The sequence below is a fragment of the Panonychus citri genome, unplaced genomic scaffold (genome assembly GCF_014898815.1).
Source record: "Panonychus citri isolate SS breed McGregor unplaced genomic scaffold, ASM1489881v1 Contig00027, whole genome shotgun sequence".
Taxonomy (NCBI): domain Eukaryota; kingdom Metazoa; phylum Arthropoda; class Arachnida; order Trombidiformes; family Tetranychidae; genus Panonychus; species Panonychus citri.
In genome coordinates, this window is record NW_026515432.1 from 75600 (window position 1) to 89036 (window position 13437).

The window sequence follows — 13437 nt, forward strand, 5'->3', positions numbered from 1 at the left end:
TTTATTTTTCCCGCGAGATAATTTGATCATCTTATATATTTAAAACAACAACATCAACAAGAAGAAGAGCAATTTAATCATATCAACAATTTGATTGTCCAACAATCAACTTAATCAAGAGTCTGCGTTTAAGAGTGGGTTACATTGCGCAAGAATAGTTAAGCTCACCCACCGTTGAGACAAAACCCACTCCCACCAAACCAAGAGTGGAAAAGTAGACTTGAAGTTCAGTTTGGAAAGTTTTTCATTCATGATAAGTGAGAAAAAAAAATTCTCAATTCTCAATATAAATTCAATTTGGAATCAAAATCATTACCTCATGTTTATGTGTGTGTAAGTGTAAACAATTAACTTCAACAATCAAGCCTGAAGGAAAATATCACCAATCATCTTGTCAATCAAGTGTATCAACAATTAACTAATCAATTCAATCAGATTTACACAAAAACAGGAACAACAAGCTAATTGTTCAAAAGTGTTTTCAATCATCACCATGAAGTTACTCTGAATGAAACTTTTTCTTGAGTGAGAAAAAACTTTCATCTGTGTTTCTAGAATAATGTATCACTTACCAAATCAACTTCCACCCCACCTTCCACCTCTACCACCACCTAATCATCCACATCATCTTAATCAGCATCATCACCATCAAAAGCAACAACGACAACAACAACAACAACAACATCATCCTCATCACCAACAACACATTTATGACAATGACGGTAGTGTACCAGTTTTTTACCGTTATCAATATGATAGTGACTATAATTCAATAATAAATTCAAAAAACATGGTCACCTCATCAACCTCATCCGATGGGATTAAAAAAGATTCCGGATTAATACAAATTTTATCCTCATCTTCCCATGATAATAATAATTCATCGCCTCTTTCCTCATCAACACCCTCACCTTCACCACCATTAGGTATGCTAATGGGTCCTGGTGATGATTGTCTTACCGGTGGTAATTCAGCTCCTGGTCAATCAATACTCACACCAAAGGAAAATACATTATCCTTTATTTATCCACTGGTGTCATTTATTTTTTCCACCCTCAATGTAATCATTAACACCTTACTAGTTTACCTGTTTTACCTTGAAAATCAGCATACATGGTTCATTTTGACTTCGACATTTTTATTTATTCCACTTTTACTGGTAAACATATTCAGTATCAAATGGTGAGTTTCCCACTCTGTCTCTCTTTTCTTATACACCCTCCCATTCATTTTCCCACTCTCAACAATTTAAATTGTCTCATAACGAATACAATATCAATCCATTCTCATGATATTATATCCATTTACCTTTAGCATCCAAATAACATTGCGTGATAGTTTAACATTGTTGTTATTTTTTTTTGTTTCTGTCATGAAAATATATCCAAGCAACACAGTCAGTGGGAGAGAGCAGTGGTGGGTGGTGGGTGGAGGTTGAAGGTGGATTGTAAATATTAAACAATAGAAATGAAAAAAAAAGATATTTGTATTCAGGTTTCTATTTTTAATCTTTTTTTCATGTTACTTTTAAACTCATTTGATGATATAAGTAATTGTATTGTTTTCACCACCCAACGATCATCATGGTAAATCAGATAACATTCTGAATGGTGGATTATTGAAGGGTGGAAACTTTCATTTTTCTCTCTCTCTCTCTTTGATCCTGGGAATGTTATATTAGACAGGAAATTCATGTTATCTGTTGTATGCAAAAGGTTGGATGATTTGAATCCCTCTCTACGATTTTGCTGATCTGATTCAGAACTTTTTTGTTTTATCCTTGTATTCCCTTGTGGAAACTCAATGGTTTCCCATGTTTCTTGATTTATATCATGTTATCAATATGCTTTTATCATGCAATGAATTGAAACCAGTGATATAAAATGGGTTAACAATAAATGGGAAGAGAGAGAGAGAGAGAGAGAGACGGTAATAGTTTCACTCTGAAAAAATTATCAACATATTTATGCATAAAATGATAGAATCCATATTCATGATAATGTTCACCATGAATTTTGTATATAAATTATTCAATTTCAAAGCTTTGTCCTTCTCTTATCATTTTATGTTTACATTTTGAATTGATTATCTCATGAACCCTTTATTTCATTTGGATACTTTGGCAACTATTACATGATCATGTTAACGATAATGATCATGGCTCTTGATATTTATCATCTCAATCTCTGAATCATGAATTCTTATCTCCGTATCTTTTAGTTATATCTTCAACTTCCTTTTCCCTCATCATCATTTTTTCTTCCGTTTTTTCTTCACTTTTCATTCCAAGTGATCTTCATGAGTCCGGAAAATGAATTGATAGATCGCTTGTCCCTCGGAACTGGCTCCGGATGTCCTTATTACATCTACATGTTACATCACAAGAAAATTGTGACAATCATCTTCATCTTCATCTTCATCCTTATCTTTTATCCTTATAATCTTTGATCTCTCTGTCTCTCTCTCACACACACTACCCATCATCTACTTTTCTCCCTATTGAACACAAAATGTCAATAAATGATGACGATTCTGACAATGATTCTGATAAAACATTCCCTCCATTTCCATAAAGATGGATCTTGATTCTCGTTTTCATATTTATCTTTCTCTTTCCAGATTATTTGAAATAGAAATGAAGATAAAGATAAAGATAAAGAAGATAGAGAAGATGACACATTTCCACTCTCTCACTCTCTCATCAATGATCATCTGATACAGAATCAGAATATTTTATCTCTATCATGGTTAACTGGATAAAGTGAACGATAGAAATGATAAATTTCAGATGAAACTTGCTGAATCTCAGACATTAACCCATAGACCAAAAATAAAGACAAAAAAAGGTTGAATGAGAATCTAATTCACAATGAAATACTATCAGCTAATTCTGTCAATATTTGTCATTAATAATGATCATGATCATGATGGTGATAACTCAATGAAATCTCATTCCAAATATTTATTCAATTCACCTTTAATACATTAAAAATTGAAACTTATCCAATAAAGTTCATATCAGGATAAATTAACTGTGTGTTTCAAAATGATAATACCAATAGATTATCGTAATTAATCAACATGGTTTAATATTTTCACTCAAGAGTAATTATAATACACGATGATTATGATGATTTACCCTTGGTGGGTAAATAAATGAATCTCAAGTTCAGGTAAAATCAGTTGATGAGTAATTATTATCTCAAAGGATTGGGTTGTATTTTTTATCACCATCATCAGCATCATGTATTATGTAATTGTTGATGATTAAATTCAATGAGGTGTTCAAGTTAATTAGTAGTTCAGTATCACCAAGTTTATCATGATGCTTATGATATTATTCATTGTTCATTAAACATCAACACCCACAGTAAAAGGGGATATATAGACATTGTTGTGGGTGAAAAAAATACCATGAAAAACAATGAAGAGGTTGAAACTTTGCCCCTTTTTTCATGGTAATGGTTGGAGGAGGTGGGAAAATGTTGTCAGATTTGTTGAGAGGCTTTTGCTTCATGTTTAACTTGTTAGTCTTTTTTTTCATGGTGTTTTTTTTACCACCATCACCATTCAGATGATTATGGTTCTTGTTTCATGCTGTGAATTTATATATCATTAAGTTTGGTGATGATTTTGTATTTATTATGATAAATATGAACTTGAGTTAGGGACTAATTACAAATGCATATTACGATTAATCCATGAGATTTTACATCATGAATTCGGGTATGGAATAGGAAATTTAACCAAGAAAAATGACTAAAAGTTAATCATTGATGCTGTGGTGGTGATGAGAGAGTAGGGTGGGCAAAAAATGACAGAATGTTAAGATAATGAGCTCGAAGTTTAGGTGTTAATGAACATGGGAGATTGTAGAAAACAAGAGATTTGAATTTAGAGAAAAGTTTTTCACTCAGTTTTATCTCATTTCTTATGACAGGGAATGTTAATCATGAAAGAGAGAGAGAGAGAGAGAAATATGAATATCTAAATTCTGATGTGATTTTTGTTCTCAAGCAAATTAATCCACCATGATTATGATTAATAGGAGAAAAGATAAAAAAAAGTTCGCTACGATTATTTTGATAGGCAAAGATTTAAGTTTAAAAGTGTCCATGAAATTATCATGTTCACGGATTCTTCAACTTGTCAGCTTCAAATGAGAATTGAAAAATTGTGAATATGAATCTCTGATGAAACTTTTGGAATTTAAAGATAACTCATGATTCATATTCTTTAAGCACCAATATGATCTGATTTCTTTTATATTTTGTTTTGTTTTGCATTTTTCGAAAAGTTCAAAAAGTTTTTTCTCTTTCTTTTTTTCCATGATATCAGAAACTGAACTTTATTCATTTTCATCAATTTTCTCCTGAGTTCGAACCCTTTTATTTTCTTGCATCTCACTTATTCTAACCTTACCCAGCGATTCCTCCTCAGCTTGGTAATAAATTTCATAAGAGAAACTTTATCATTTCAACCATGAATATCATCATAACTGAATAATCACCAGAATTTTCAGCAAAAAAAAGGGAAAAATATAAATAAGTTATATACCAAGAGGAAACTTTCAGGGTGAAAAAAAGGATTTCTATACTTTAGCTTTCAAGTTCATCATAAGAAATGATTTCATGATAATAGATTAACCTGAGCTTTTGATAACTTTTTTCAACTTTGATACTGTTACAAGAGAGACAAATTTAATCCATTGCAAAATTATTTAATAACTAATATAAAAACATTTTTCTTTCCAATATTTGTATTCCTATTCCACCAAACTGACCAATGCTTGACCACAATCACCATGAAAATGGCTCGAAACTTGGATTCATCTGGTTCATGTATGAAAATTGACCTTTACTCAACTTGTTTCAACTCATTCATATATAAATACAACATAACATTGTCCATGATTGTGTTTACTTTTGCTGAAACAATGTTTTTCATGGTCATCACTGGACATGATTTTGGTCATCCAGGTATATTCAAGATTATCGTCAATATAAAAATGAACCTTGTCGACCAAGGTTAACATCATTTCAATGGATCATCAAAATATTTGCTCATCTTTTGCTGATTGGACACATCTTTAGGTAAGCAAATAGCCAATAAATTATATTATACTTATCATCTTAGTTGGGTCATCATTATCATCATCCTCATCCTCATCCTAATATAATAATAAAAGAAAAAGACAAAAAAACTGAAAGCATTAAACTAACACTAATCATGAAATGACCATAAGACATTATCATCTTGTTAATATCCTTTAAGTTTACATGTTGATAGTAACATGGTGGAGGTTGAAACAAAGGCCTAAATATAGCTCATGATGATTTATCATATCTCTCTCTCTCTCTCTCTCTCTCGCATGATGATAAATATTATCTTGTTTCAACTTTGCCCTTTCATAGGTTAATAACCGTAATAATAAACTAATAATTTTTGGAGATAATTTTTTTCTCACTGATTTTATTTCATTCACAATTTTGGGTTCTCTTGTTTTTTGTTATGAATGTGACTTGAATCACTAATCATGATCAAATTGTTACAATTATGATGATAAAGAGAAACCAGAATCTATTGTTAATATGAGTTATCAAAATGTGATTAGAAATATCAAAGTGGCAAAGGAGGGAAATATATTGAAAGAGAATAGAACAGAAAAAAAGTTGTATCGAATTTTTTTTCTTCTCCTTTTTCTCTTTTTATATTCTAGATTCTCTCTTGGGATTCCAATTGATAATTTACTCCATGTATCATCATCTTCATTGTTTCTGAATAGTTTCATGATATTAGTGATCAATATGTTGATCATTTGATTAAGTATCAGTATTAACATTAAATTGTCACTAGTTGATGTTCAGGTTGTGGGTGGGAACAGAATCCAGGATATAATTTAGTTCAAGTGAGCAGTCAAGTTTAAATGATTACCTCTCACTCTGTGAATGATGATGATGAGTAAAGATGATGATAAAGAAGAAGATGATGATGACTGATTCTTGATTGGCTTTTACATTTGCAAGTAAATAAGTGATGAAAGGATGATTAACTTTCTAATTGGTTGATTTCATTCATCACAAGATGATTACAGAATTAAAAGGATGAAAATGATAATAGTTATTAAGGCAGAGAGAGAGAGAGAGAGAGAGAGAGAGAGAGAGAGAGAGAGAGAGAGAGAGAGAGAAGATGAAAATAAAGATGATGATGAAAACATTAAGTATTAATATTAAAATGACAAAAGGATGATAACTGGAAGATGATTAAAAAGATTCCATGTTAAACTTTTCAAATGATTAATAATAAAGGAAACAAATGGATACAGAATCTGAGACTATTATTCAAGTACATTTATATATATGTATCATTAGATTTTGTCATTTCAATAAAAGAAGACGATGATCTTTTTATGACGATTAAGAAAGAAATGAAAATGAAGAGAGAGAATATACCAAGATAGAATAATCAAGAACTCTCTAACTGAACATAATTCTTTATCTTAATCATGATCATGGAACTTTTTTCATCCAATGTGCTCCTATTTCCTCTAAATATCATCTTCATCTCAATAGTAAAGCATCAATTTAAACGTTTACCTAAAATATTAACCAATTTAATGAATATACAGGGCAATTCAGCTATTTTTACCGATGTTTTTTGCGATTTTCTCAGCAACTAAGAGTCGTAGAGACACGAGACTTGATTGGTATGAGCTTGAGCGATACTTGTTTGTCATATCAAAAGATCAAGGTCATTCAGGTCATCGGTAAAATAACACGTTTCAAGGTCATCTGAAGGTGCTACAGTTATCCTTCACATTTTTAACCCTGTAAAATGAGTTTAGAGATTCTTGTGTCACAGATATTGAGATATTACTGTTTAATTGAATAACTGTTGAAAATCTTTTATGCAATAAATTTATCCTAACGTGCATTGCAAAGCTCATAGAAACCTCAAAACTTGCCCGTAGTGTCTCTGAATATTCTTCTTTATTGCATTACCTTCAGATAACCTTGAAACGTGTTATTTTACCGATGACCTGAATGACTCTACGACTCTTAGTTGCTGAGAAAATCGCAAAAAACATCGGTAAAAATAGCTGAATTGCCATGTATTGTAGATCTGATTAGAGTTTGATCCATTCAAAATGATATCTGGCATCCCTAGTAAACCAAAGACAGGCCAACTTCACTTGGATTTTCTCGAACGGATACGGCATTTTATCTTCTAACTTTTTCAAATCAAATGAATTTACATCAACTGGCGAAGAGATATCATTAGAGTTAACCACGGAACAAAAGTCATAAGTCATAATTGCAAAAATAATTAATGTTTACACATTAAATAGTATTGCAAGAATACGGAATTTTAGACGCCGAAGTGAGTCGGATTGAGTGAGTGAGTGAATACTTCGGTAAAAATAGCTGAATCGCCCTGTACAGCTAAATGTATCATGATCATCTTTTTATATAAACAAAAGATGATGATGAAAACGGATGAAGATTATATCCTTTCCAACTTTCTCTCTCTCTCTTACTCTCGCTCTCCATTGAAAGATGCTCGAGATGAAGATGAAGATAACCACAAAGTATTGAACCATAAGCTGAGTTATATTAGAAAATTGTTTTTGATATTGATTTGGATGAAAATCGAGAAGGAAGAAATTACCAAATCAAGTTTGATGATCGATATAAAAACCAATCAACACTTTCTATGCTCTGATGTCCATCGATCAATAAAGTGGATGAAAATTGACAAGAGAAACTGTTTCCCATCGTTATCACCAAAGTCCAAAATTGCCAATTACCTTTACACCGAGTTGATGAGTTGGTAATTTATGATTGAAAATTGGGAAAAGTAGGAAAAGAAATTCCCAAAGATAAACATGGAAAGTGTTCAGTGTTAATCAACATTAAGAGGAGAAAAAAAAATTTCCACTAAACTTGAACATGATGATTCAGTGGGAATAAAAATGAGTTCATTAATTAGACTTGATAATTATCATGATAATAATTATGAAGATTCATGTATAACCAGAAGGGCTGAACTTTTATCTCTCTCTTCAGAACTTTTTTCTCCATTTTCATGAGAATGATGGAAACCACAGCATCAACTAATGTCTTTTATTGTTTCTTCATCCTCATTTAATTGGTGAGCAGTAAATTATCATTCTTACTAATTAAGTGATAATCTATTATCGTGATTATTATTCATTGAGAATTTGGTTCAAGATTTTTGACCTTCGACTATTTTATTTGATAAATTGACAATTTTTCTTAATTTTTTCGCGTGCATTTCCCAAAAATTTAGCTTATATTTCACGATTAATAATTAACTTGAATTGAATAATCTTGCTAATTATTTCCATTCTCATCTGATGAATGATTACCATTATCGCCTATTCAAACTCCCCTGAGGCTATTTACTCAATCATCTACATTGGTTGCTTATAATCAACCAAGAAAAAGAAGCTCCAGAAAGAAATAATTTTTGCCTCTTATTTATCATTCCATGTTCATCCTGATTAACATGATAATAGATGATGATGAAGTTCTGATGAGGTTATTTCAAGTAATGCCTTTAGTTGTGTTAGTCATTTGACGATAAACTGGCGATAATCCATCAATTCATTATATTAATTAAAACTGATAAAATAATTAAACAATTATGATTTTTGTTTCTCTCATTCAATGCAAATCAATGAGTTAGTTTCAAGCTTCACTTTTTGATTTAATTAAATTAGATAGCAGTTTAACTAAAATGCAGAAATTCATCTTAATTGGTCACAGTCATTGTATAAATTGGCTCAATTTCGGAGCTTCTCGAAAAACGTGTTAAAAGGTCATTTTAAGGTCATTTGAAAGAATATAAAATGACCTTGCAAAGCGTCGTTCGGAAAATTACCTCAATGACCTTGAAAATAGTAAAATCGAGCGCTTCAATTCTGTTAAGTCTTCTGGTCAGCGTTACCCTCATTCAACAGTCAGCAATTATTACTTCAATATCAATATATGTAATAATAGTAATTCAAATTTAGTGACTAGCAACACAGGGAAAGTTGTTAATAGTAGCAAACTATTAACTGGTAGTACATTGAGACTGTTCAGTGTTATCCACACACTAAACAATTATGTTTTCAATATTATTATTGCTAATAATAATTCAAATATAATTATCAACAACATAGGAAAATTGTTAATGTTAGACAAGTCGAAATCCACAAGTTTTCAGAAAATTTTAGATGGGCTGCTCATGGCCTGGGTGGACATTACAGGATAGTTTAAAACACCAAAAGGAAGCTCATATTAAAGTCAATTTTTGTGTTCAGCTTCGATGAATAAATCATGGTATGGATGCTCACTACTGGTGGTGCAACACCAAGACAAATCAAAAGTGCTTATTAAAGAAGATTCCGCTCCACATCCCAATGAACATCATTATTTGTAAAAAAACTCAAGTTTCGAGTAGCATGATAACTCGAAAATAGTATTTGTCCCTTTATTATCAAACATGTGACCTTCTAATAAAAATATGGTTTTAAATTGAATAAAGGTCAAAATTTGAATCAATTTTATTACCAATCTATGGTTTTATTGGATATAAATTCATTTTGAACGTTGAATAAATTGTTTCATTGGATTTCAAATCACCAGATTATCAATTGATTTCTTAATCTAATCATATCTTTTTTTTGAATATTGTAATGTTTTTTATTCCACTCTCGTGATAATAATCTGATTTTTTCTGCATTCAAAAGATTAACATTTATCTAACTTACTATCTACACTTTTACTCACCTTGAAATCTACTAGAGACAAAATTTATCAAGTTCACCCTGAGGGGTTCATCCAATACCCAAAGAGTACCCGAAATAATAACAAAATAATTTGAAATTCAAGCTCATCTTTCATGAGTAAATTTAAATGGAACTTGAAAATACTTGACGAGAATGCATGATAACTATCAGTTTACCAGAACTTTCAGAGTTTATATATACACACACACATTTACTTACTAATTTACTTTCATCCATTGAGAAAAAAACAAGAAAAGTTGAGAATCGTAAATAGAAAAATAAGTAAAAGAAATGAATTAAATTAACCTCTCATTCTCTCTCATTCGTATACAGATTAATAATGTTAATGTTCATTTGAGATCGAATAAAGTTTTTCAGGGTAATCATGGAAAAAGGTGGGAGAAGATAGACAAAAAATGAAACAATGAAAAGGCAGAAACATTGAAAATGAGAATCAAGAATCTTCAAGAATTGAATCTGATAAGTTACATGAAGTGTAGCATGAGGAAGAAGTGTATTAGTTTATGAGCGAACAAAAAAGCAAGAATGTCAGTCTATCAGAATCAGGGAGGTTAAATTATCCCTCCCAGAATTTTCAGTAACATGCAACAGCTTTTGCTCTGGCTGAATTTACCCTGAAGAGACATTTTTCATTTTTAAAGCTTGAGAATGTTGCTCAATGAAAAATAAGAGACTGAAAAAGTTTGAGTAGAAAAGTAAGAAAAAAAAATAATAATAGTAGAAGAAGAAGAAAATAGGATGATAATGAGGGTATTAAAGATGAGGATGAAGATAAAGAAAAGAGGATGAGAAAGATGAGAAACCCCATAAGGCTCATCATCATCAGCATCTTAACTGTTAACTAAACGTCATCAAAATCAACATCAATTTAGAGTGAGTTACTCTTTAAGGTGACATACACACACACTTACCCTCATCAGCTTATTCAAAACTCCAACCTCAGCCTCTTTTGTAGCCTCCCCACCGCTGTTTTATGTGCACACACTACACCCACCACCCATTACCCACCGTCTATTGATTATACCATTGAAACAACATAAAACTTTGTTATCACAATCAAATTTTGATCCAATCATTTTTTTCAGATCTTACACCAGGAAGCACTTTATGTTGTTTAGATGATGATGATGATGTTGAGAAAACTTCATCTTCATCCATGAGTTTATCTTCATGTTATCACTGTCCCATTTATTTTGACATTATCTCTCTCTCTCTCTCTCTCTCTCTCTCTCTCTCTCTCTCTCTCTCTCTTGTCTCATCAGCATCTTCATTCACTTTGCTACATTAAAAATCTATTACTGAATTTAAATCTATTGTTGAAACAAGAATCAAAATATAACAAATGATGTAAATCGCATTTGCATTTGAAACATTATCATCGTCAACATTTCAACATTTCAACTTGTACTTTCCTTTCATGATAATTGTCTCAACAGCTTCAAATACTGAGCATATTTTTTTCTTGTTCATATCAAAATTTCACCATGAAGATGATTGAATTTTACGGGTGAGACCGGAAAATTAATTCATTTAAAGTGACAATTAGTGAAAAGTTTATTCAGTTTACTCAGTTTTCTGTGAAAACGTAAGTAATGAAAACTCAAGGAGTCAAAATGTTCTGAATGGAAAAGTTTTGGTTGGAAACTTTTTTTCCCTCTTTATCAAAATAACTTTTAAATTCCTTGAATAATTCTCAGTCTTTTTTTATCTTCCTGGTGTTATCATGAAATCATAAATGATTTATCTCCATTTATTAGCATGATAATAGTATATAAGAGTTAGCAAATTTCAATTGAACATCAGCTGTTGTTGCTCATGGTGGTTTTCAACTTTGCATGATAAAAGGAGATTCAGTATAATATAATAAATGAAAATTTTGCATGGGTTGGCTAATATGTATTTGCATATGATGCTAAAATTGCATGATAATAATAAGTTCATCAGCGGTGATGATGATGAAGATGAAGATAAATATTTCATATTGAGAAACTCTGTCTGGACGTCTGAAGTTTTGAAGGTGAAATTCAAGAACTGAAGAGAAAACATCATTATCATGAACTAGATATTTTCTCACTCCAGCAAATGTAACACACAAACAACAATAAGCTAAATCCAATAGGATTGAGAAAGGGGAAGGATGAATATCCCATTTTACACAGAACTCAGGGAGAGAATGATTGAAAAAACTGATTGAATTTGAATTCTGATTTCAATTTCTTTTCAATTCTATCTCTTTTTTGGAGCTTCTAAATTGTTAACTCAAGAATGTAATTTCATTTTTCCACTCCCCACCTTTCAATACTCACCTTTCATGAGATAAACACCAAGGTGAATATCTTTGTAACAATCAGAACTTTTTTTCTTCTTCAAATCCATGAAAGAAAGATTTCCCTTCATGACAATCAAACACCAATCATGTAATAATAACAAAGAATCTGAATAAGATTTTAGACATTATCATGACTTGAGGTGTTTTCCTTTGGTGGATTAGATTTTTTTTTCTTTCTCCCAATCAAAAGAAAATAAAAAGATTTTTCTACTTGTACTTAACTATAAATATCATCAAGATGATAATCAAATATACTCAATAGACACCGAGGATTTTGAGATAATATTACAAGAGTGGGAAGAGATAACTTATCATACTAATAATAAATAACAAACAAGGTGAATGCTAAAAGTTTAGCATCGAGAAGATTCAGATTGAAAAGAGAGAAAAAAATATGAAAAGAATTTTTTTCGTCTAAAGAATAGAAAAAAAATCTCAATGTTCCAAATATCCTCCAAAGGATAACACTTATCCTTATATTGAATCAACTCTTGTGGTGTTTCACTGAAGGTTAATCTGATCTTTCTCATGAAATATCATCAGTTCAGGTGACATTGGGATGAATTTGACAAACACTTTGTATCAATCTTTCAATTCTTATATCCTCAAGTGGGTGGTAGAGAGAGAGAGAGACTGAGGAAGGAGGGTTAAGGCTGAGGAGAAAGTTTCTTAATCTTCAATTCAATTTGAAGACGGAGGAAATATAAGAAGATGGAACTTTTGAAGAGAATTTTTTTCTTCCTTTCTCTTAACTAATTTCCTCCTTCTCACTCCACACACCACTCCTCATTCTTTCCGCTCTTGATCTCACCATGTTTACAACACATCGAAATGATGAATTTATCTAATCCCATTAGATGTGCACCAAAACCCAGAGTGAGAATAGAAAATCATCAAAAAAAAATCATCAAACTTTAAATTCTTCAAGATGGATTAATGTTCATAAGTTCTGTAAAAAGAGATGAAAATATTTCACCAAGAAAATGATAAATCAAATCATGGTGGAAAAAAGTCTTCACCAAGTTTATTCATTTTCCGCCGCAATTGAAACTTTATTTTTTCTCTTTCTTTTCATAAGTTTTATATTAAATTTCATTCCTTTTCTCACCTTTACTCAACAATCATCATTATGTTATTATTATTATTTATCATGAAGAATGAAAAATAATCATTTGATAACAAGAAGGAGCAAAAAATTCATCCCATGAGTATAATGTGTCATATTATCATCATCTTCTTTTGAAATGATTACAATCAACAATTTAGATGCGATTATCATCATGATCAATGT

General features: G+C 31.0%; 1 protein-coding gene across 2 annotated transcripts; it reads left to right on the forward strand.

Moving 5' to 3' along the window:
- Positions 1-109: 109 nt before the first annotated feature.
- LOC128396727 (probable serine/threonine-protein kinase MARK-A) lies at positions 110-5761 on the forward strand. 2 transcript variants are annotated; one of them, XM_053357336.1, is made up of 2 exons: positions 110-1182; positions 4980-5761. In XM_053357336.1, exons 1-2 carry the CDS (start codon positions 560-562, stop codon positions 5095-5097), a joined length of 741 nt encoding a protein of 246 aa, XP_053213311.1. In that variant the 5' UTR covers positions 110-559; the 3' UTR covers positions 5098-5761. The 2 variants fall into 2 exon arrangements, with proteins under 2 accessions (XP_053213311.1, XP_053213312.1); XM_053357337.1 differs by lacking the exon at positions 4980-5761 and adding an exon at positions 2620-3252.
- Positions 5762-13437: the final 7676 nt, after the last annotated feature.